Genomic DNA, 26417 nt, shown 5'->3' with positions numbered 1-26417 from the left:
AAACTAGTATAATGTTATATGTCGATTACATCTCAATTTTGTAAACTACTAATACCTTATTATTTATTAATAGGAAGAGAGGTACAATTTGCTATCATTCTATGTTTATGCTAGAGAATTCTAAATTTAAGGAAGAATCCTAACAAATTCATCTTGCCAAAAATGTCAAGGCCATATCAATTCTAACTAAATGCATATTTATTTTTAAAAAAACAGATCTTCTATTTGTTTCACACACAATGCAACACTTCATTAGATGCCATTACAAATCATACAAAATCACCTTGTTTTAATTTCATTGTTAAGTGAAAAGTCAGGCAGTAAGTTAATTCTCTAATGCCAAAGGACAAACAAAAGCTCTATAAACACTCACTTTACAGAAAAACTGCATATTTACTAAATGCATATTTACTCTTACTTAATGAGAATTCATCTAGAAACTCAAAGATAAGGACAATTTTTTGCCCTTAATCACTTTATTTAACTTATCTACACATGAGACCATAAATGAAACATATCCTATCCTCTAAGAAAGAGGTCTTTAATGTTTTAAGAATTCAAGGGCAGAGTTCAAATAACAAACTCTGAAAATTATAAAAACTTACTTGAGTTTCAATTATGAACTTTTTTTAGAACTCAAAGAAACTACTACTTTATATATAAAAGAAGCAACAATATCAAATCACTTTCACTTAAATATCATGCCAGGTCTTCATATTAACATCATCAATCAAATCTTCTTGATGTCAGATCCAGTCATACAAAGTCTTGATTGCTCATCATTTAACATGGCTTAATAAGATTTTTAATTTACTAAAGCCACATGGAGGCAGTATGATATAAGTGAACAATGCTGAAGTGAAGTTAGGAAATCAGGGTTCCAGTTAACTTTAATTCTCTGGTACCCTGTAATTTTGTCATAAAAATAAGGGAACAAAACTAGTTATCTAACTTACATTTTCAAACATAAAAACAACTTAAAGAAAAAAATTTACATTTATCAGCAATATATAAAACATATCATTGGGCCACCCTGGTTGAAAGGAGGAGGCGGTCTAGGCATACCCACTGGGCCACACGCCCCCCAGCAATGTCCCTCTTCAGCAGGTCCTAATGCATCTCAGCAGAACAAGACAAGTCTACTGACCTTCTAAAAAAGAATTTCAGGGCCTCCCTGGTGGCGCAGTGGTTGAGAGTCCGCCTGCCGATGCAGGGGATACGGGTTCGTGCCCCGGTCTGGGAGGATCCCATATGCCGCGGAGCGGCTGGGCCCGTGAGCCATGGCCGCTGGGCCTGCGCGTCCGGAGCCTGTGCTCCGCAACGGGAGAGGCCACAAGAGTGAGAGGCCCGCATACCGCAAAAAGAAAAAAAAAAAAAAAAAAAAAAAAAAAAAAAAAAATAAAAAAGAATTTCAGAATCAGTGATAAGATGATCTGTAAGGTCCCTTTTAGCTCTTCTTTTCTATGATTTGTACATACGAATTGAAATTGTTCTCACTAATCCTTACCAATCTTATTAGTTCCTACCAAATTCTAAATCAAAGATGTTCTAATAGTACTTATTTTAAATAAATTATATCAAGAAAAGTTAGGGTAACATCATCATCCAAGAGTCACACATACACAGAAAAGTTAAATCCTTCTCAAGTGATACCTATTCTTACCAACAGTTGGTTATGTATGAAGAAAAAAAAATATTCTTCATTACAAAACCAAAATAAAAATATTTCTGTAATTTCAGTGGTAGTCCCTGAAAATACTTTTCATTATGAAGTGAACTAATGTATGATGCTATCTTTAAAAACATTTGTTCCACTAATCTCATTCTGCCTCTAATATTAACAGTAATCCAGCTCCAGAATCATCACAAGCTTCCATCTATAACTGTTTACCTTTACTGAGCAAAGATTATCTTGTTAACCTTTACATTTTCACAGACCTGCAAGAATAATATCTGGCATCTATAGACACTAAGCAAATGGTAGAATTATGAAGCAAGGTGTTACTAGGAACCCAGTTTTATAAAAAGGAACACATTACAAACATGCATTATAGAAATATAATCACAAAAGATAGCCACCAGACAGAGCGAGGGCCAATTAATGATACTAATTTATTAGCAAGCAAAGACATGATCTGTTTGTCATACATTTGTATAAAATTTAATAATTTACAAGGTATAATATTTTGAAATCAGATTTTATCCTCTCACTAGTTCTATGAAGTGTAACACAGATACTACTGTCCTCACTCTATTGAAAACAAAGAATCAAAGAAGTGGTTTCCTTAAAAATACAAAAGCAGCAAAAAACAAGTTTGTCTGGCTCCAGTTTCACGTTCTTTCCAATGCACTGCTTCTACAGAAGAAAATCTTTAATTACTAAGTTACCTTTCTTTTTTTTTTAATTTATTAATTTATTTATTTTTGGCTGCACTGGGTCTTTGTTGCTGCATGCGGGCTTTTCTCTAGTTGAGGCAAGCGGGGGCTACTCTTCCTTTTGGTGCACGGGCTTCTCATTGCAGTGGCTTCTCTTGATGCGGAGCACGGGCTCTAGGCGCACGGGCTTCCGTAGTTGTGGCACATGGGCTCAGTAGTTGTGGCTTGCGGGCTCTAGAGCACAGGCTCAGTAGTTGTGGCGCACGGGCTTAGTTGCTCCGCAGCATGTGGGATCTTCCCTGACCAGGGCTCGAACCCGTGTCCCCTGCATTGGCAGGCGGATTCTTAACCACTGCGCCACCAGGGAAGTCCTAAGTTACCTTTCAATTCTAAAATTCACTTACTTGTTTAATATGCTGTCCTAGCAGGCTTCTGTGTGATGAGGATGAACAAAGCCTTGACACATTCTTACTACTGGGAAAAACTGAGGATGCATCGTTATTAGATTATGTCCTATTCTGGTCTCAAGTTTCAATTTATCGTTCCCAAACAATGAGGAAGTTCACCTCCTTCCCAGCTTTATCTGAATTCCAACCCAAAGCTAATAGCCTCAAGAATGAGAGGACAATGCCTATGATGGGCATGATATGTTGGATTACATAGCCATACTCTTTTGGGTGCCTTTACCTGGTACGTCTTTAACCTCCATTCCAATGTCAACTTGGTAGGTTAGAATATGAGAACAGTGATTTATTTTAACACTTCTCCAGAGATGTTCAGTATCATAGGAAATAGATAAGCTAATTAAATACCAATTTTATTTAACACTTGACTGTATCTAGCCTAGGTCTGAAGACAAACAAGTCACTCCCTTCCTAGTGCCTAAATTCTCTCTGGAAACCAAGTTATATATTATAAAACACTGCTACAACAGTGATGGGGAAGGGGGAGGTGCCAATTAGAATAAAAGGTGGCCTAGAGGAAGGGCTGGGGCCAAGGAGGACAATAACTTTTTAAACTTCACAGGAGTCTCTGATACACAAAGACTCCCATTCTGCTGAGCATCACTAGATTAGAAGACTGGTGAAGCTCAGTGAATAAGCAGTCTAAAGTTAGTCGAGTATTTCTTTAAACTACAGATAAGCTTCTTTATTTTTTGATGGGGAAAGGGGGTGAATCTTTTAAACTTGCATGAAAAATGTAAGTGGGTGTGCACATCAAAGGGTACTATCTAAAAAAGTATTAAGAACCACTGCTGTAAGAGCTAACTCTTTGTAATCAGAGTATCACTACTCCTATGGGAAAATATTAAAATAATTAAATTTTCTTAACATCTCAGTAGATTAAAAGGTATTCTCACATTCTGTTGAAATTCCAAGGATTATCTTCTAACGACATTATTTTGTCTAATCAGATGAACAATAGTGCTTTTTTTCTGGAAACTTTAGTGTAAATATTCTTTAGCTAACTTTCTCAAACTTCTGAATGATACTGTATATAACATATTTAATAACTAAGGTCACTACGGAATACAGAAAGAATGGTGTAACCTCTAAATTCTAAATATTTATATATTCTATGTATACATATAAAATATGTGTTCTGTGTTCTATGGATAAGGAGAAATTAGAGATTAAAGAAAAACAAGGTGATTGTTCTTAAACATTGTAATGGTTACCAAGAGATGCTATTTAATCATTTCAGAAAGTCTTTCAAAATATAATAGATTTCATCTGTCAGAATGTTTTAGAAGAGTATAAAATACTTCTTTAAGGTATAAGAGTGGATAAGGTAAACTTCCAGTCTAGAGCAAGAGTCTATAATCACATTCTATTATATATAGTGGATAATACAGAGTAAGCTTTTCAGAAGACTGCAAGGTAATTTAATTTTCTTCCTGTGAACATGACACTGAAACTTGAAGATGCCAAGAATTTATAGGCCAGTTTATAAGTATTCTTTTATTCACATATTATATAGTTGATTCATTTTGATCATATCTGCTTGGGAGTTTCATAACTACAACAGTGTAATTTAACAACTCAAGCCACGAATATACTTAGAATAAATATGCAATTTTTGATACTTTAATCCACGTCCATGTTTGAGCACCCTGCAGTTTCAACTTACCTAAACTAATACTAAATATCAAAGCAAATCCATAGCAATTCTACAAAACAAAATCCATCAGAACAACTTCTTTCTGAACCACAAACAAAGCACTTCCTAGAAAAAGAAAGAGAAGACTAGTTCTTAACAGCCCACCTAGGGATAAACTAGATGTTACCAATGCTTCCTGCTGAGTTACTACCATCACAGTTCTTTGTGGCACAAATTTTTTAAGCAACCCTGGAAACAACTTCAAAGCTTTCACAGAACCCCACAGTGATACGATTAAGATTTAAGTAAGCTGCCCTCTTACAAGGTGTTAGGAACTAGCTGGCAAAGCATGCTTAATTCTGTAGAGGGAAGGAGACTGGGAAAGATGGATGGATGGATGGAGGAATGGGTGAATAAATGGATGGATGAGTTGGAAAGGTGGGAGGAAATAAGTTTAAACCAATGTAGATGAAGACATACTTATGAATTTTGATAGATCTTCACTTTTACATCTATATCTATATATATATATCCATCATACATATGTGTGTATATATAACCATGTTGTATGCTTGTACCTCATTAAACGCTTTTTGAAAAACTGATTATACAAAATGTACAACCTCAGTAAAGATTTTATTAAATACAGCTTTAGAGATTTAAAAATTAGGATTACCACTATTTGCTAATTTGAAAAAAACTGCTTATCTTCCACATTCTGTTTCTTCTACTCTTTCTAATATATTACTGATATTTATTTTTAAAAGGATGAACTGACAACTGATCAACTGATAAAAGATCAATTGAAATCTGATTCCTTAAATGCTGCTGTTTCCCGATTTATAACCTCAGACCTCTTCTTATTCTGAGCTTTGAGACTCTGATCTTCTCCCATAGCTTCAACAATAACCTACAAGAAGGAAACTTCCAATTTTATTTATATAACTACTGTGCTTCTCCTAAATCTAGACTCATATTTCAAGCTGCCTACTGGCTATCTCCATCAATATATCATTGACTTTCTTTGTGAATTAAAGGCATGATTATAAATTCCTTTTCCTTAAAGTAAAAACTATAATATTAATATGCTTCATTTGGGGCTAGATATAATAATTTTGAAATACACATAACTTCAACCTTTGTAAATTACTTACTGTCTATTCAGGGATCTTGATGTTTAATGAAATCAATAAAAATTTGTTTTAAGTAAAAAATACTTTTTCAAAGCAAGTAAGACCACTGAGTTAACTTTTGTGCAATTCCAGATAAACACAGACCATACTTTCTTAAAATAAGACACACTATAAAGCAACTTGTAAAGAAATAAAACAAAAAGATTTGCTTTTCTATCTTTTAAGGTTAATGCCAAAAAAAACTTTTAAACCTGCTTTTTAAACAGTAAGTCACCAGCTTCTGAACAATACTATAAAATTAAATTTTAAAGTTTTTAATTAGACCCCCAAACCAGTATTTGTGGCTGATGTACATATACATACACAATTCTAAAAAAACCCCAAGAACTCAAAAGCTATTTCCAGGTATCAACTGCATCACCTAATAAACAACAGAATCAATACATATCACAAAAAGTTCAACTACTAAACAATCACATCAAGATAAGGATCAATTTTTCTTCAGCAACCATGGGATAATACTTATAAAGAAGCCAAACTTAAAATTCTGATCAGGTCTTCAAAACAGTAAATCCACTCCAATTAATATTTAGAACAGGCCATAATCTAGAACCAATTTTCTATGACTACCTACTGTCTATGAATAAAACACTAGTGCAATAGCTCACTTAAAAAAATAAAATAAGAAAACTTAAAAAAAAATAGTGTACTACCAAATGTAAACGGAGAATAGGAAATAAACTAGTAACCAAAATCGAAGTAATCACCTCTCTTCTAGGAAACCTCTTTATGCCTTAAGAAGTTATAACTTTTAATATCAATAACACAATTTTATTTTAGAATTATTATGGTATTTAAACAAATGTTGGTCTTCAAAGAAAATTTTGACTTTTTTGAAACTAAAATTGTAAAGATAAGACCTAGACTAATACATCAACAGAAAAAAATTGAGAAATCAACAAAACACACATATATATGAGAAAATGGTATATGACAAGAAGCATTCCAAATCAGTGGAAAAAGAATGGACTACTGAGCTCCTGGTGCCAGAGTAACTGACTATTGGCTAGCAAAAAAAGAAAGGAAGAAGGGGTGGGGGGCAGGGGGGGAGAAGAGAGAAGAAGAAAAAAGAAAGGAAAGGGGAAAAAAAAATTCTATAATAAGTAGCCTCTAAGATGGACCTAAACATATTTCTACATTTTGGGATGTGATAATATTAACACTAAGAAGCTATAAAGTTAAAAATATATAATGTAGCCTGTAGAGCAAGCACACACACGAAAGAAAAATATTTTAAAAAGAAATACATAGAAATGGAATTCTAAAAAAAAAATCATTCTTCCAGTTTCCAGTTTCCATGTAGGGAGCTTGGAAGTGATCACTTAGTCCTAACACCAAGTAAAAAGCTCAACAAACTGAAAAGTTAACATCCACAAGAAAAGTAAGGTCACACTGCAAACTGCTGCCCGCAAAATTGGACAGACTGCAGGCAGATACAGAGAATTACAACTTAACAGAGAACAGACTCACAAGCTGAAACCTAGGAGGGAATGAGAGCCAGTAGAGGAAAGCCTGCACTGTAATTGATAAATAGCAGGCGGTTCCGCGTGGAAGTTAAAAATTATAGAGGTATCAAGTCTTAAGGGGGCCCCACACTTTTTTGAGTTTTACCTCCAGGAGCTTGAATAGGTTCTCACAGTAAATAGCAGAGAAAAATCCCATTGTACTTCCAAGTAGGGGGAGGGGAAAAGGAACCATTTTGAAATAAACCAGAGCACTGGCTGCCCTCAGGGGAAACTAGTTAAACAGAGCCTAACCTGCTGGGGTATTATGACAGCCTAACTCACCTGGGGAAGGAAAATACCCAACTCCAGGTGGCTCTAGAATTCCACATGGAGGAAGGAGAAAAACCCAACTCCAGCACACTCTAACCATCCTGCCCCACCAAGGGGGAGGGGGAAAATTGAGAAACACTTGTAAAGTTCACAGTCCACAGGCATATGCTCATTGGAAGGCTGAAACCCAGTCAAGACTATAGAACACTTCCCTTCCCCACACAACTCACCACCACATTACAAAAGGCCTATTTACAGCAATTCCGTTTACCTGGTACATCATGTCCGGCTCACAAGAAAAAATTACAAGGCATACCAAGAGGCAAAAGACACAGATTGGGGCTTCCCTGGTGGCACAGTGGTTGAGGGTCCACCTGCTGATGCAGGGGACGCGGGTTCGTGCCCCCGTCCGGGAAGATCCCACATGCCGCGGAGCGGCTGGGCCCGTGGGCCATGGCCACTGAGCCTGCGTGTCCGGAGCCTGTGCTCCGCAACAGGAGAGGCCACAGCAGTGAGAGGCCCGCGTACCGAAAAAAAAAAAAGACACAAATTGAAGAGACAGAGAAAGTATGAGAACCAGACATGGCAGGGATGTTGGAATTATCAGATCAGGAATTTAAGACAACAATGATTAATATGGTAAGGGCTCTAAATGGATAAAGTAGACAGAATATAAGAACAGATGAGCAATATAAGCAAAGAGACAGAGATCCTAAGAAAGAATCATAAAGAAAAGGACTATGACAGAAATGAAGAATGCCTTTGATGGGATTATTAGTGGACTGAACACAGCTGAGGAAAAAAATCGCTTAGCTATAGGATCTATCAGTAGAATCCTCAGAAACTGAAAAGCAAAGAGAACAAAGACTGAAAAAAAACAGAAGAGAATATCCAAGGATTGTGGGATAATTACAAAAGGTATAACATATGTGTAATGAGTATAGCAGAAGGAGAAGAAAGAGAGAAAGGAACAGAAGAAATATTTGAAACAATGATGACTCAAAAATTTCCCAAATTAATGTCAGACACTGAACCATAGATCCAGGAAGCTCAGAGAACATCAAGCAGGAAAAATGCCAAAACAAAACTATACCCAGGCATATCTTATTCAAACTACAGAAAACCATAGATAAATAAAAATCCTTAAAGAAAAACACAGCTTACCTACAGAGGAACAAAGGTAAGAATTACATCTGGGGCTTCCCTGGTGGCGCAGTGGTTGAGAGTCCGCCTGCCAATGTAGGTGACACAGGTTTGTACCCATGGAGCGGCTAGGCCCGTGAGTCATGGCCACTGAGCCTGTGCGTCCAGAGCCTGTGCTCCACAACGGGAGAGGCCACAACAGTGAGAGGCCCACGTACCACAAAAAAAAAAAAAAAAAAGAATTACATCTGACTTCTCCTCAGAAACCATGCAAACAGGAGAGTGGAGTGAAATACTGAAAGCATTGAGAGAAAAAAAAACACCAACCTAGAATTCTGCACCCTGTAAAATTATCCTTCAAAAGTGAAGGACAAATAAAGATTTTACTAGACAAACAAAATTGAGAGAATCTGTTGCCAGTAGACCTGCTCTGCAAGAAACGTTAAATGTTCTCTAGAGAGAAGAAAAATATGAGTCAGAAACTCATCTACATAAAGAAAGGTAGAGCATCAAATAAGATATGAGTGAAGGTGATTTTTTTTAATTTTATTTTTCTTATTTTTAATTGTTCAAACAGATAACAATTTTTCAAAATAATAGCAACAATGTATTTGATTATGTATGTATATATCGTGTGTGTGGTGTGTGAGTATGTGTGTGTGTGGTAATTATGCTTATAAGTGAAGTGAATGACAACAATGATACAAAGGACAGGAGAAAGGAATTTGGGCTATTTTGTTATTATAAGATACTCTCATTACCTATGAAGGGGTACAGTATTATTTGAAAGTGGACTTGGATTAGTTGTAAAGATGTACTGTAAAAACTAAGGCAACCACTAAAAAAAGTAAAAAAAAAATAACAGTATAACTGATATGTTAAGAAAGAAGAGAAAATGGAACCACATGTAACATTCAGTTAAAACCACAAAAGGCAGAATGAGAGTGGAAGACAAAAATGAGAACAAAGAACAAAGGCAACAAAGAGAAAAAGTAATGAATATGGTAGAAATTAATCCAACTATATCAATAATCACTTTGAATGTCAATGGTCTAAATACAATAATTAAAAGACAGATTGTCAGAGTTGATCCCAAAACATAACCCAACTATATGTCATCTACAAGAAACCCACTTTAAACATATAGACACATAGAGATTAAAATAAGTAAGCATATGAAAAAATGCTCCACAAAATACATATATCATCGAGGAAATGCAAATTAAAACAACAATGAGATACCACCACACATGTATTAAAATGGCCAAAATTCAGAACACTGATAACACTAAATGCTGGTGAAGATGTAGAGCAACAGGAATTCTCATTCATTGCTGGTGGGGATACAAAACGACCCAGACACTTTGGAAGACAGTTGGCAGTTTCTTACAAAATTAAATATACTCTTACCAGATGATCCAGCAATCATACCCCTTAGTAATTATCTAAAGCAGCTGAAAATTTATGTCTACACAAAAACCCACACACAGGGTGCGTTTTATAGCAGCTTTATCCATAATTACCAAAACTTGGAAGCAACCAAGATGTCTGTCAGTAGGTCAATGGATAAATAAACTGTGGTACATCCAGACCATGGAATATTATTCAGTTCTAAAAAGAAACAACCTATCAAGCCATGAAAAGACATGGAGGAAGCTTAAATGCCTATTACTAAGTAAAAGAAGGCAATCTGAAAAGCCAACATACTGTACGACTCCAACTATATGACATTCTAGAAAAAATAAAACTATGGAGGGCTTCCCTGGTGGCACAGTGGTTGAGAGTCCACCTGCCGATGCAGGGGACGCGGGTTCGTGCCCCAGTCCGGAAGGATACCACATGCCGCGGAGCGGCTAGGCCCGTAAGCCATGGCCGCTGAGACTGCGCGTCCGGAGCCTGTGCTCCGCAATGGGAGAGGCCACAACAGTGAGAGGCCCACATACTGCAAAAAAAAAAACAAACTATGGAGACAGTAAAAAGATGAGTGGTGCTAGGGGTTGAGGGGAGAGAGGGATTAATATGCAAGCACAGAGGAACGGAGAAAGATAAAAAGGAGAAAAAAAACAGTAATAAAACAGTAGACAATCTAGCTATAACATAATACATCAAATATTAATGGACAAAATAATCTAATTAAAAGGCAAAAATTAGCAGAATAAATTTTAAAAACCAAGACCCAACTATATGCTATCTGCCAAAAATACACTTTAAAGACAGAGGTGCTTGAAATTAATTGGAAAGAAAATATATACAATGCAAACACTAAGAGAAGGCTGGAGTGGTTATATTAATAACAAATAAAATAGAAATCAGAACAAAGGGAATTATCTGAGTTATAGAGGAACATCTTATATTGATAAAATATTCAATTTATCATGAAAAATATGACAATTATAAATGTGTATATACCAATAAAATCATCACAGAAACTGATAGCATTAAAGAGATAAACAGACAAATTCAGAACCACAGTTGGAGATTTTAACACCTTTCAGCAAATGATAAAACTAGACAAAAAATTCAGTAATGATATAGATCAGTAGTTTTCAACAAAGGAGGGATTTGTCCCATGGGGAACATATTTCCCATGGAAACATTATTTGTTGTCTCAATTTGGTGGGGAGGGGAAGGGAGGGCTAATTGTATGCATGAGTACAATGCACAAGACAGCCCTCCCCAAAAACAAAGAATTATCGGCCCAAAACATGTCAATAGTGCCAAGATTGAGAACCCCTGCTAGATATGAAGAACTACATCACTTTGACCTTGTTGATATTTTTAAAATACTAGAATCAGACTAAAATAAATCACAAGAAAAACACATGATCATATCAACCAATCCAGAACAGACATTTGACAAAATACCCATTCATGATGAAGGCTCTCGGCAAAACTAGGAAAACATGTAAACTTCCTAAACTTGATAAAAAGCATCTTAAAAAAACACCCTACAGCTAACATTATACCTAAAGGTGAAAGACTGGATTCCTTTCCCCTAAGATCAAGAACAAGGAAAGGACGTACCAACACAATAAAGCAAGAAAAGGAAATAAAAGATATACAGACTGGAAATGTAAAAATAAAACTGTCCCTATTTGCAACAACATAATTTTCTATGTCAAAAATCTCAAAGAATATGGAAAAAGACTCCTGGGACTAATAAGTGAATTCAGCAAGGTCCCAGGAATCAAGATCACACTCAAAAACCAATCATACTTCTATGTTGTAGCAACAAACATGTGAAAAGTGATATTAAAAATGTAATACCCCCTTACCTCACATCATAGATAAAAATTTCAACTCAAAATGGATCAAAGACCCAAATACAAGAACTAAAACTATAAAAGTCTTAAAAGAAAACATAGGGGTAAATCTTTGTGACCTTAGATTTGATAATGGCTTCTTAGATATGACACAAAAACACAAGAAAAGAATACATAAATTGGACTTCATCAAAATTTAAAACATATGTACTTCAGAGGACATAATCAAGAATATAAAAAAACAAGTCACTGGGGGCTTCCCTGGTGGCTCAGTGGTTGAGAGTCCGCCTGCCGATGCAGGGGACACGGGTTCGTACCCAGGTCCAGGAAGATCCCACATGCCATGGAGCGGCTGGGCCCGTGAGCCATGGCCGCTGAGCCTGCGCGTCCGGAGCCTGTACTCCACAACGGGAGAGGCCACAGCAGTGAGAGGCCCGCGTACCGCAAGAAAAAAAAAAAAAAAACAAGTCACTGAATGGGAGAAAATATTTGCAAATCATATATCCGATAAGAGACTTGAACCTAGAATATCTAAAGAACTCTTACAAATTAATAATAAAAAGATAAATAACCCAATAAAAAACAGGCAAAGGATCAAAACAGACATTTCTCCAAAGAAGATATACAAATGGCTAGTGAGTACATGAAAAGTTGCTCAACACCATTAGTCATCTTGGAAATGCAAATCTAAACCACACCTTAAATACTACTTCACACTCTCTAGGAAGACCTTAATCAGAAAGACATATAATTACAAGTGTTAGCGAGGATGTGAAGAAGCAAGATCCCTTACTGCTGGAGAAAATGAAAAATGGTGCAACAACTTCACTAAACACTTTGGCAGTTCCTCAAATGGTTAAGCAGAGTTACCATGAGCCAGCAATAACAAAGAGGCCCTTTCATCTTCTTAAGCTCACTACTAAATAATTCTTATATCAAAAGAGAAAAATAAACTAAAATTATAGAATTTCTAGAAAATGATGATCATGTAAACACTACATGTTAGAATCTCTGGGATACAATTATAGCAGTGGTCAGAAGAAAATTCATAGCCTTAAATACTTGTATCAGTAGACTTAAAGAATGAAAATAAATAAAGCCTGAAACTAAAAAGATTTTTAAAAGGAAAGCAAATTAGCCAAAAAAAGAAGGAAAAACAATGAAAGCAAGAACTGAATTAGAAAACCAAAAAACAGAACTAATAAATAAGATGATTCATTGAAAAGCAAAATCAGCAAAATTACTAGCTAAAAATAATACAAAATAAATAACAAATTGAGAAATAACCATTGAAAACATAAAATTCAACCAAATCATAACAGACTACTTTGTACAAACTCCATGCAAATATAAAAATCTTTATAAAATAGATAATTTCTGGGAAATGGAAAATTTGTAAGCGATGGATAACTTTCTAACTATTAGAGAAAGTTACTAAAACTCTTTCTCTATTGAGTGACTTGAAAGTTTAAACAGACCAAGTACCACAGAGGAAACTGATAACTTTTTCTAAGAACTACCACACCCAAAAGAGTCACCATGGCCAGGAGGTTTCACAGAGGAATAGACCAAATACTCAAAGGCCAGAAAATTCACTGTTACTTAAACTATACCAGAGAAAGGGGGGAAAAATGAAAACTTGTGAAATATTTTATAAGGCAAATATGAGACTGATAACTAAACTTGATAAAGAATACACACACATAACTAGCCAATTTCACAAACAGTGATGTCACAATCAACTGAGGTTCATTCCAGCCAAGCAAGGGTTGTGGAATGTCAGGAAATCTATTCATCTAATTAACCAGAAATAACAGATTCATTGGAAAGATCTGGCAATTACCACTTTAATCACATATTCAAACTTTGAACTACTTAGAACTATGGACCATCTGATGGCCTCAGCATCATCTATGAAGTAAATTCTTACCAAGAATGTTTAATCCAAATCTAATCAAGTCTTTCACTGAACTTCAAGTTTACAGGAAATACCAATTAAACAATTCCATGAGGAACAATTTCAGGCAAAACCAGAAATGTTTTACACACAACAAGACCACTGCCCTGGTCACGTCAGAAAGTCAACGCTGTGGGGGAAAAAAGTGGGGAGGTTAAACTACATTAAGAGGAAATAAAGAAATATAACACCATACATCAACTGTGACTAGATTCTGGTTCAAAATAAGGCATTTTAGGGCTTCCCTGGTGGCGCAGTGGTTAAGAGTCCGCCTGCCAATGCAGGGGACACAGGTTCATGCCCCAGTCCGGGAAGATCCCACATGCCACGGAGCGGCTAGGCCCGTGGGCCATGGCTGCTGAGTCTGAGCGTCCGGAGCCTGTGCTCCGCAACGGGAGAGGCCACAACAGTGAGAGGCCTGCGTACCACACAAAAAAAAGCATTTTAGGACAATATGGACAAGATGGTAATCAGGAATGACTGCTAATTTTCTTATGTATGATAATAGTGTTGTAATTATGTAGGAAAGTACCCTTATTTTAGAACATGCATTCTAAAGTATTTAGGAGTAAAATGTCATGATGTCTACAATGTACTTCTATATGGTTCATACACACACACAATACCACACATACATAGACATATAATCACATACAAATAAAGTAAAAATGGTAAAATGTTGGGGCTTCCCTGGTGGCGCAGTGGTTGAGAGTCCGCCTGCCGAGGCAGGGGACACGGGTTTGTGCCCCGGTCCGGGAGGATCCCACATGCCGCAGAGCGGCTGGGCCCATGAGCCATGGCCGCTGAGCCTGTGCGTCCGGAGCCTGTGCTCCACAATGGGAGAGGCCACAACAGTGAGAGGCCCGCACAACGCAAAAAAAAAAAAAGGTAAAATGTTAACAACTGTTGACTCTAGGTGATCGTTACACAGGTGTTCATTTCAACATTTCCTGTTGAAAAGTAGGCAAATAACTTCAAAAATGCCACCTTATTATTCAAGTGCTAAAAAATAAATTAAAGCAAACTTCATTTAAAGCATCTTTAAAGTTCCATATATGAGTACATACTTTGAAATCATATTTCCAAAACCAATATTTAGATTTTTAAATTGATCAGAAAGTTACAATCACCAGGACAAGGCTCTCATTACTTACGGGCAAAAAACCAATAAAAATACTTAACACACTTACCATGTGTCAGGCACTCTTCTAAGCATGCTTACATAAGTAACTCACTTAATTCTCTGAATAACCATGTGAGTAGATTATCACTACCTCCATTTTTCAAGTAAGGAATAAGCCATAGACGTCACACAGTAAGTGGCGGAGCCAGTCTCCCAAGACAGATTTTATAGCTCCAGAATCCAAACTTTTTAACAACTATTCTGTACTGTCCTCTCAGGTGGGGTAACCTATGTTTCTAGCAATACTGACGATTTTCCTGGGGTTATAACATCCTTTGATTTTAGTAATTTTAATAATCTAAAAGTATCATCAAACAGAGAATCACAAAAATTTAGATACTATTACATTTACAAGAATGCATTAAAATGGCTTCAGGTGGTTTAAGTAAATATTTAGTCACCTAACAAGATCTATCTATAGTCTTACTAGGGGATCGATGATTATAACAAACATCTTCATAAACTGAAAGATGATCCCATCTTGATTAATATACATGACCGTATCTTTATTCTCTGGGATAAAGATGGAATCAAAGCAGTTCTCAACAGTAAAAATAATTATCCCTGAAATGGCAAATATTCTTTTATGCAAAATGTTTAACTTCATCAGTTTACCTGACTGAAAAACTTATATAACAGTTTGTAGCATTTTGTAGAAATCTTACTGTTCTACCGTGGAACATTTTCAAGTTGATAAAAATGAAAATTTTTTTTAAATGAGAAGATATCTTAAAAATAATAATTGATTTAATAGAGGTTAATGAGCCCGAAGCAAATTACAGATCTAAATGATAAAAGAAAACTACTGTTATTTTCTTAGCTGTGATAATTGTATTGCACTTATGGAAAAGATCTTTAATTAGAATTTACGCAAGCCATGTTTTAGTTTGACACATCAGAGAACCCTCTAATTTTTTAGTAAACAAAGACTAATGGGCATTGTTACTATATAATGTCAATCTTTATTTTTTATAGGCTTAAAAACTTAAATAATATAAGTATAAAATTAAATTTTCCATCAAATATTGGGTTGGCCAAAAAGTTCGTTCAGTTTTAAGTAAAAATAAAAGACATTTTTCATTTTCACCAAGAACTATATTGAACAACATATTCCCTAACCAAACAAACTTTTTGGCCAGCCCAATATTTGTAAGACTGAAAAATATATGTAGTAATATTTCTCCTCCCTGGACCATGATAAACAGTAAGCAAAAAAAAAAAAAAAAAAAAAAAATCTCTAGTTGTGATGGTGGACAGTAAATCAGTTCTATTAAATATGTAGGTATGTAAAAGTTTACCTGCTTTTTCTCTCAATTAGAATGGCCACATAAGAAGCTGGCAAAGCAGCACCAAAGCCGGGACTCCATGAGTAGAATTTTCCAAGTATCTTCCTGAAATTGAAATTTGGAATAATTATATGAAATTTCTAGTCGGTCATTTCAGTTATTACACATAGAAGTTCCCCTTCTCAGTTCACCCTCTATCTAAATGTCCCACAGCACCTCAAATTCAGCATGTCCAAAACCAAACTCATGATCTTTCTCCCTCATCTCCATGAACCTGTTCTTTCTCCTCTCTTTTCCTAGGTTAATGATATCAACAACTACTTATCCACCTATGTGTGACACTTTGAGACATCCTTGGCTTCACCTTCTTCCATATCCCATACATGAAATCATCCCCTTAAATACTTCCATGTACAATTTATCTCTCAAATTCCTCTCCAACCTACTGCCCTTGCCTCAGTTATGTCCTTCACCATCTCTTCTTCAGGCTACTACAATAGCAAACTAATAGGTATCTCTCCTTCCAATAATTTAATGTTATACTCATTCAGACAGTCCCTGGATCCAACACTGCTGACTCTGCAAACCTTCTATGTTCTCAATTTCCTATCTACCAAACGGGAATAAATGTATTACCTATCTCATAGAGTTGTTATGATGGCTACATGAGATATTTCCCAGCACCATTCATGACACATAGGAAGTACTCAGAAAATGTTAGCTATCATTACCATTATTACTATTGTTATCACTGCTACTATTTTTTCATTATGGCTCTTTTTATTGTTTGTTTGTTTTTGCTGTACGGGGACCTCTCACTGTTGTGGCCTCTCCCGTTGCGGAGCACAGGCTCCGGACACGCAGGCTCAACGGCCATGGTTCATGGGCCCAGCCGCTCCGCAGCATGTGGGATCTTCCCGGACCGGGGCACGAACCCGTGTCCCCTGCATCAGCAGGCGGACTCTCAACCACTGCGCCACCAGGGAAGCCCTATGGCTCTTTTTTTATTGAAGTATAGCTGATTTACAATGTTGTGTTAGTTTCAGGTATATAGCAAAGAGATTCAGTTATATATATATTTTTTTCTTTTCTTTTCAGATTCTTTTCCCTTATAGGCTATTACAAAATATTGAGTATAGTTTGCTGTGCTACACAGTAGGTCCTTGTTGATTATCTATTTCATATATAGTAGTGTGTGTGTATGTTAATCCAAACTCCTAATTTACCCCCCACCCTTCCCCTTTGGTAACCATAAATTTGTTTTCTATGTCTGTGGGTCTATTTCCATTTTGTATATAGGTTCATCTGTATCATTTTTTTTCAACTATTACTATTTTTTAATACATGATAGATATTCAAAAACTGTCTCTCCTTCTTTCCTTCTACAACCCTGGGTAAGTTTTTTCTTACATCCCTTACTAAAGAATTTTACATTTTTTACTTATATGTGTATATAAAATTTCTTATTTACTAGAATATATCCCTTGGGAGAAAGAATCTGCATACTGTCTCACAAATTATAAATGCCATTGGGTTGGGTTTTTAAAGAGAAAAAAAAAAGAAATCTGGAGATATTAGGAAGATTCTTTTTTCCTTTCAAAGACAATTTGTTCCTAAGAAAGGGAGAAACAAAAAATTATAAGAAATTATCTGAACAAAGTTGGTCAACTGCTAAATGATGTATTACAGGAAAAAATATATGCTATGTACATACAGATAAGGATAAAAAATCAGATGAAATTTTCTTTTTAACTGAAGCTTAGCTTTAAAAATATTAGAAAACATACATATAACATGGGTATTTCTGCAATGGACATCAGAAACTTTCTGCCTAAGAAAACTGGAAGTGATTTTCCCTCCAACATAAAATACACAAAGAACTTAACAAGTTACTGAATATAAACATTAAAGGAAAATAATTGAGTGAGTCAGTTATAGGAGGAACACAGATGTTACCTTATTATAAGTATTTTATGTCTCCAAAACTTAACCAAAAGCTTCATAGAACATAAATATGCTGCAAGACCAATTTATTATTATTGCAATTTTTAAAACCTAATTATCTTATAACTCTATCTTTAGAGTTTTAACAAGCACTAGAAACTTTCCAGAGACTACGTGGTAAAGAGTTTCTTACACAGATTTTTCAGGTCAATTTAAAGGCATGACTTATTCAATAGTATAAACTTTATCAATTACTAAAAGTTTATAAATATTAATGTTCTTAAGGCAAAAATCTATAGAAAACATTTAGAAATTATATTTCTTTTTTTTTAAAAAAAAAGGATAAAATTATTATTCAATTTATTATTCCCTATATACAAAAAACTAGTTTGGTAAAACATTAAAAGCTTTCACTTTTAGGGCTTCGCTGGTGGTGCAGCGGTTGAGAGACCACCTGCTGATGCAGGGGACATGGGTTCGTGCCCCGGTCCGGGAAGATCTCACATGCTGCGGAGCAGCTAGGCCCGTGAGTCATGGCCGCTGAGCCTGCACGTCCGGAGCCTGTGCTCCGCAATGGGAGAGGCCACAACAGTGAGAGGCCCGCGTACCGCAAAAAAAAAAAAAAAAAGCTTTCACTTTTAGACTGAGAATGATTCATAGCTCCCCATAATTCCCACTTCTACTTAACACTGTACTGGAGATCTTAGCAAGTACAATAATGCAAGAAAAATAAATACAAGGTATAAGAATTCAGAAAGGAAGAAATATTGTTCTTATTAAATTATGAGCATTTTTTTCCTTATTAGTAATCAGTTTAATACACATCAGTGAATACATGTCAACCCCAATTTCCCAATTCATCATACCACCACCCCGACTCCCCCCGCCGCTTTCCCCCTTTGGTGTCCATATGTTTGTTCTCTACATCTGTGTCTCAATTTCTGCCCTGCAAACTAGTTCATCTGTACCATTTTTCTAGGTTCCACACATATGCGTTAATATACGATATTTGTTTTTCTCTTTCTGACTTACTTCACTCTGTATGACAGTCTCTAGATCCATCCATGTCTCAACAAATGACCCAATTTCGTTCCTTTTTATGGCTGAGTAATATTCCATTGTATATATGTACCACATCTTCTTTATCCATTCGTCTGTCGATGGGCATTTAGGTTGCTTCCATGACCTGGCTACTGTAAATAGTGCTGCAATGAACATTGGGGTGCATGTGTCTTTTGGAATTATGGTTTGCTCTGAGTATATGCCCAATAGTGGGATTGCTGAGTCATATGGTAATTCTATTTTTACTTTTTTAAGGAACCTCCATACTGTTCTCCATGGTGGCTGTATCAATTTATATTCCCACCAACAGTGCAAGAGGGTTCCCTTATCTCCACACCCTCTCCAGCATTTGTTGTTTGTAGATTTTTCTGATGATGCCCATTCTAACTGGTGTGAGGTGATACCTCATTGTAGTTTTGCTTTGCATTTCTCTAATAATTAGTGATGTTGAGAAGCTTTTCATGTGCTTCTTGGCCATCTGTATGTCTTCTTTGGAGAAATGTTTACTTAGGTCTTCTGCCCATTTTTGGATTGGGTTGATTTTTTTTTAATATTGAGCTGCATGAGCTGTTCATATGTTTTGGAGATTAATCTTTTCTCCATTGATTCGTTCGCAAGTATTTTATCCCATTCTGAGGGTTGTCTTTTTGTCTTGTTTATGGTTTCATTTGCTGGGCAAAAGCTTTGAAGTTACATTAGATCCCATTTGTTTATTTTTGCTTTTACTTCCATGACTCTAGGAGGCTGATCAAAAAAGATCTTGCTGTAATTTACGTCAAGGAGTATTCTTCCTACGTTTTCCTCTAACAGTTTTATAGTGTCCGGTCTTACATTCAGGTCTCGAATCCATTTTGAGTTTATTTTGGTGTACGGTGTTAGGGAGTGTTCTAATTTCATTCTTTTACATGTAGCTGTCGAGTTTTCCCAACACCACTTTTTGAAGAGACTGTCTTTTCTCCATTGTATATGCTTGCTTCCTTTGTCATAGATGAGTTGACCATAGGTGCATGGATATATCTCTGGGCTTTCTATCTTGTTCCATTGATCTACGTTTCTGTTTCTGTGCCAGTATCATATTGTCTTGATTACTGTAGCTTTGTAGTATAGTCTGAAGTCAGGGAGTCTGATTCCTCCATCTCAATTTTTTTCCCTCAAGATTGCTTTGGCTATTCAGGGTCTTTTGTGTCTCCATACAAATTTTAAGATTTTTTTGCTCTAGTTCCGTAAAAAATGCCATTGGTAATTTCATACGAATAGCATTGAATCTGTAGATTGCTTTGGGTAGTATAGTCATTTTCACAATATTGATTCTTCCACTCCACGAACATGGTATATCTCTCCATCTGTTGGTATCATCTTTAATTTCTTTCATCAGTGTCTTATAGTTTTCTGCATACAAGTCTTTTGTCTATTTTGTCTCCCTAGGTAGGTTTCTTCCTAGGTATTTTATTCTTTTTGTTGCAATGGTAAATGGGAGTGTTCCCTTAATTTCTCTTTCAGATTTTTTATCATTAGTGCATAGGAATGCAAGAGATTTCTGTGCATTAATTTTGTATCCTGCAACTTTACCGAATTCATTGATTAGCTCTGGTAGTTTTCTGGTGGCATCTTTAGGATTCTCTATGTATAGTATCATATCATCTGCAAACAGTGACAGTTTTACTTCTTCTTTTCCAATTTGTATTTCTTTTTCTTCTCTGAATGCCATGGCTAGGACTTCCAAAACTATGTTGAATAATAGTGGTGAGAGTGGACATCCTTGTCTTGTTCCTGGTCTTAGAGGAAATGCTTTCAGTTTTTCACCACTGAGAATGATGTTTGCTGTGGGTTTGTCGTATATGGCCTTTATTATGTTGAGGTACGTTCCCTCCATGCCCACTTTCTGGAGAGTTTTTATCATAAATGGGTGTTGAATTTTGGCAAAAGCTTTTTCTGCATCTATTGAGATGATCATACGGTTTTTATCCTTCAATTTGTTAATATGGTGTATCACATTGATTGATTTGCGTATATTGAAGAATCCTTGCATCCCTGGGATAAATCCCACTTGATCATAGTGTATGATCCTTTTAATGTGTTGCTGGATTCTGTTTGCTAGTATTTTGTTGAGGATTTTTGCATCTATATTCATCAGTGATATTGGTCTGTAATTTTCTTTTTTGGTAGTATCTTTGTCTGGTTTTGGTATCAGGGTGATGGTGGCCTCATAGAATGAGTTTGGGAGTATTCCTTCCTCTGCAATTTTTTGGAAGAGTTTGAGAAGCATGGGTGTTAGCTCTTCTCGAAATGTTTGATAGAATTCACGTGCGAAGCAATCTGGTCCTGGACTTTTGTTTTTTGGAAGATTTTTAATCACAGTTTCAATTCCATTGCTTGTGATTGGTCTGTTCATATTTTCTATTTCTTCCTGGTTCAGTCTTGGAAGGTTATACCTTTCTAAGAATTTGTCCATTTCTTTCAGGTTGTCCATTATATCAGCATACAGTTGCTTGTAGTAGTCTCTTAGGATGCTTTGTATTTCTGCGGTGTCTGTTGTAACTTCTCCTTTTTCATTTTTAATTTTTTTGATTTGAGTCCTCTCCCTCTTTTTCTTGATGAGTCTGGCTGATGGTTTATCAATTTTGTTTATCTTCTCAAAGAACCAGCTTTTAGTTTTATTGATCTTTGCTATTGTTTTCTTTGTTTCTATTTCATTTATTTCTGCTCTGATCTTTATGATTTCTTTCCTTCTGCTAACTTTGCATTTTGTTTGTTCTTCTTTCTCTAGTTCCTTTAGGTGTAAGGTTGGATTCTTTGAGATTTTTTTTGTTTCTTGAGGTAGGCTTGTACAGCTATAAACTTACCTCTTAGAACTCCTTTTGCTGTATCTCATAGGTTTTGGATCATCATGTTTTCATTGTCATTTGTCTCTAGGTATTTTTTTGATTTCCTCTTTGATATCTTCGGTGATCTCTTGGTTATTTAGTAACATATTGTTTAGCCTCCACATGTTTGTGTTTTTACAGTTTTTTCCCTGTAATTCATTTCTAATCTCATAGCGTTGTGGTCAGAAAAGATGCTTGATATGATTTCAATTTTCTTAAATTTACTGAGGCTGGATTTGTGACCCAAGATGTGATCTATCCTGGACAATGTTCCATGTGCACTTGAAAAGAAAGTGTAATCTGCTGTTTCTGGATGGAATGTCCTATAAATATTAATTAAACCTTTCTGGTCTACTGTGTCATTTAAAGCTTCTGTTTCCTTATTTTCCTTATTTCCTTATTTTCATTTTGGATGATCTGTCCATTGGTGTAAGTGAGGTGTTAAAGTCCCCCACTATTATTCTGTTACGGTCGATTTCCTTTTAGAGCTGTTAGCAGTTGCCTTATGTATAGAGGTGCTCTTATGTTGGGTGCATATATAATTGTATCTTCTTCTTGAATTGATCCCTTGATCATTATGTAGTGTCCTTCCTTGTCTCTTGTAATATTCTTTATTTTAAAGTCTATTTTATCTGACATGAGTATTGCTACTCCAGCTTTCTTTTGATTTCCATTTGCATGGAATATCTTTTTCCATCCCCTCACTTTCAGTCTGTATGTGTCCCTAGGTCTGATGTGGGTCTCTTGTAGACAGCATATATATGGGTCTTGTTTTCGTATCCATTCATCGAGCCTGTGCCTTTTGGTTGGAGCATTTAATCCATTCACGTTTAAGGTAATTATCAGTATGTATGTTCCTATTATCATTTTCTGAATTGTTTTGCATTTGTTTTTGTAGGTCCTTTTCTTCTCTTGTGTTTCCCACTTAGAGAAGTTCCTTTAGCATTTGTTGTAGAGCTGTTTTGGTGGTGCTGAGTTCTCTTAGCTATTGCTTGTCTGTAAAGCTTTAGATTTCTCCATTGAATCTGAATGAGATCCTTGCCGGGTAGAGTAATCTTGGTTGTAGGTTCTTCCCTTTCATCACTTAATCATGCCACTCCCTCCCGGTTTGTAGAGTTTCTGCTAAGAAATCAGCTGTTAATCTTATGGGAGTTCCCTTGTATGTTATTTGTCATTTTTCCCTTGCTACTTTCAATAATTTTTCTTTGTCTTTAATTTTTGTCAGTTTGATTAGTATGTGTCTCGGCGTGTTTCTCCTTAGGTTTATCCTATCTGGGACTCTCTGCGCTTCGTGGACTTGGGTGGCTATTTCCTTTCCCATGTTAAGGAAGTTTTCAATTATAGTCTCTTCAAATATTTTCTCTGGTCCTTTCTCTCTCTCTTCTCCTTCTGGGACCCCTATGATGTGAATGTTGTTGCATTTAATGTTGTACCAGAGGTCTCTTAGGCTGTCTTCTTTTCATTCTTTCTTTATTCTGTTCTGCAGCAGCAAATTCCACCTTTCTGTCTTCCAAGTCACTTATCCGTTCTTCTGCCTCAGTTATTCTGCTATTGATTCCTTCTAGTGTAGTTTTCATTTCAGTTATTGTATTGTTCATCTCTGTTTGTTTGTTCTTTAATTCTTCTAAGTCTTTGTTAAACATTTCTTGCATCTTCTCGATCTTTGCCTCCATTCTTTTTCCAAGGTCCTGGATTATCTTCGCTATCATTATTCTGAATTCTTTTTCTGGAAGGTTGCCTATCTTCACTTCATTTAGTTGTTTTTCTGGGGTTTTATCTTGTTCCTTCATCTGGTACATAGCCCTCTGCCTTTTCATCTTGTCTATCTTCCTGTGAATGTGGTTTTTGTTCCACAGGCTGCAGGATTGTAGTTCTTTTAGCTTCTGCTGTCTGCCCTCTGGTGGATGAGGCTATTTAAGAGGCTTGTGCAAGTTTCCTGATGGAAGGGACTGGTGGTGGGTAGAGCTGCCCTTTGCTCTGGTGGGCAGAGCTCAGTAAAACTTTAATCCGTTTGACTGCTGATGGGTGGGGCTGGGTACCCTCCATGTTGGTTGTTTGGCCTGAGGTAACCCAACACTGGAGCCTACCCGGGCTCTTTGGTGGGGCTAGTGGCAGACTCTGGGAGGGCTCGCACCAAGGAGTACTTCCCAGAACTTCCGCTGCCAGTGTCCTTGTCCCCACAGTGAGACACAGCCACTGCCTGCCTCTGCTGGAGACCCTCCAACACTAGCAGGTAGGTCTGATTCAGTCTCCTATGGGTTCACTGCTCCTTCCCCTGGGTCCCCATGCACACACTACTTTGTGTGTGCCCTCCAAGAGTGGAGTCTGTTTCCCCCAGTCCTGTCGAAGTCCTGCAATCAAATCCCACTAGCCTTCAAAGTCTGATTCTCTAGGAATTCCTCCTCCCGTTGCCAGACTCCCAGGTTGGGAAGCCTGACGTGGGGCTCAGTACCTTCACGCCAGTGGGTGGACTTCTGTGGTATAAGGGTTCTCCAGTCTGTGAGTCACCCACCCGGCAGTTATGGGATTTGATTTTACTGTGACTGCGCCCCTCCTACCGTCTCATTGTGGCTTCTCCTTTGTCTTTGGATGGGGGGTATCTTTTTTGGTGAGTTCCAGTGTCTTTCTGTCAATGATTGTCCAGCAGCTAGTTGTGATTCTGGTGTTCTCGCAAGCGGAAATTATATTTCTAATTGCAGTTAAAATTTACCTGCAGAATTATTTTGGGTAATACTAACTGGGGAACATTAATAGTAATATAATGTGAAGTTAGTATTTAAACTTGACAAATTAAATAAACTAGTTTGGGTTTCAACAATGTGTTGGGGGAAAAGATAAAAAGTAAACATATAATAAACAGGCTAAGTATATCATAGCACTAAAAACTGAATTCTAACTGCATGTATATTGTATGAAGCATGTGACACAGATAATGCACTGCATCAGGACCAAAAGTTTCATCAGTAGGATATACCAGAAATTTTACAGATAAACACGAGCATTTCATAGTCCTTTTGAAATCCATTCACTGCATACGGACCTAAGCAATATCATGGACAGTTGCTTTGAATTCCTAATCTATGAAACTGAAAAGTTAAGAAATTCTCATTAACAAGTCAGTAAATGTAGTGGGCCTCAGAAAATGTATGATACATTAAAGCACTTTTGCTATATGATCACAGCAATAATTTGAAGTATATATTACATTTTTAGGCCAAGAGGCCCACAACTCCTGGTTTTACAAGCGTTCTTTGAGATAAATAAATGTCATTTCACAGAGAGAAAAAAAATACACAAGCAGTGACCTGCACAACATTTATATAAACATCTGTTTGTTTCAGTTTCAACAAAGGAATTTGTATTAACCACCAGTTGTGATTATGTGTACCAACCTTAAAATGCAAAAGAAAGCCATAAACAAGGCCCCATTAGCAGTCAGAAATGAAGCAGATTGTAGGATCTCAGGGAGCAGTTTGTGTAAATAATAATCTAATTTTCGTTTCCGGAGAATTGCTGCAATCTGGAAAAAAAAATAAAAAACGGCTCTTTTGTTTAATATAACCAACTTTTCCCACTTAAGTTAGTTCTTATGTGGAAGATATTGAAATAATAGCATGTATTTAAAAATTAAAGTAAAAACTCTGGTATTTTACTGGCTCTCCATGAAAATTCAACTTCTGGGACAGAAGACACTTTAATTTATTTAAAGTGTAATGGGTAAATAAACACCTAGAGATTACAACATGGATCATATGATAAATAACCTCCAAACATTGAGATAAATATTTATAATGCCTTAAAAAGTTTTAAACTGGGGCTTCCCTGGTGGCACAGTGGTTAAGAATCTGCCTGCCAATGCAGGGTACAAGGGTTCGAGCCCTGGTCCGGGAAGATCCCACATGCCGCAGAGCAACTAAGCCCATGCACCACAACTACTGAGCCTGCACTCTAGAGCCCATGAGCCACAACTACTGAGCCCATGTGCCACAACTACTGAAGCCCACATGCCACAACTACTGAGGCCCACGTGCCTGGAGCCCATGCTCCACAACAAGAGAAGCCACCACAGTGAGAAGCCCACACACGGCAAGGAAGAGTAGCCCCCGCTCGCAGCAACTAGAGAAAGCCCACGTGCAGCAACAAAGACACAACGCAGCCAAAAATAAATAAATTTTTAAAAAAAGTTTTATACTGAAAAATAAAATATATGTTTAAATGGAAAAAATTAAGTCCAATCAAATAGAAATTGAATGTTAAAACAAAACTAATTA

At 36.4% G+C, this 26417-nt stretch overlaps 1 protein-coding gene across 2 annotated transcripts in view; it reads right to left on the bottom strand.

The window, feature by feature from the left end:
- Positions 1-26417, bottom strand: part of TMEM135 (transmembrane protein 135) — a 240567-nt gene that overhangs the window by 179853 nt on the left and 34297 nt on the right. For both annotated transcript variants that reach the window (XM_081241468.1, XM_081241469.1), the window contains exons 2-3: positions 25539-25666; positions 16289-16381 (exon numbers count right to left, since the gene is read on the bottom strand). In XM_081241468.1, coding sequence (XP_081097594.1) covers positions 16289-16381; positions 25539-25666 — 221 coding nt within the window. The remainder of the gene's footprint in view (positions 1-16288; positions 16382-25538; positions 25667-26417) is intronic.

Source organism: Mesoplodon bidens (assembly GCF_964165515.1).
Source record: "Mesoplodon bidens genome assembly, chromosome: 7".
In the NCBI taxonomy this organism is placed as follows: Eukaryota; Metazoa; Chordata; class Mammalia; order Artiodactyla; family Ziphiidae; genus Mesoplodon; species Mesoplodon bidens.
The sequence above is the reverse complement of the archived record's forward strand: the minus strand, read 5'-3'. Positions and strand labels throughout refer to the sequence as shown.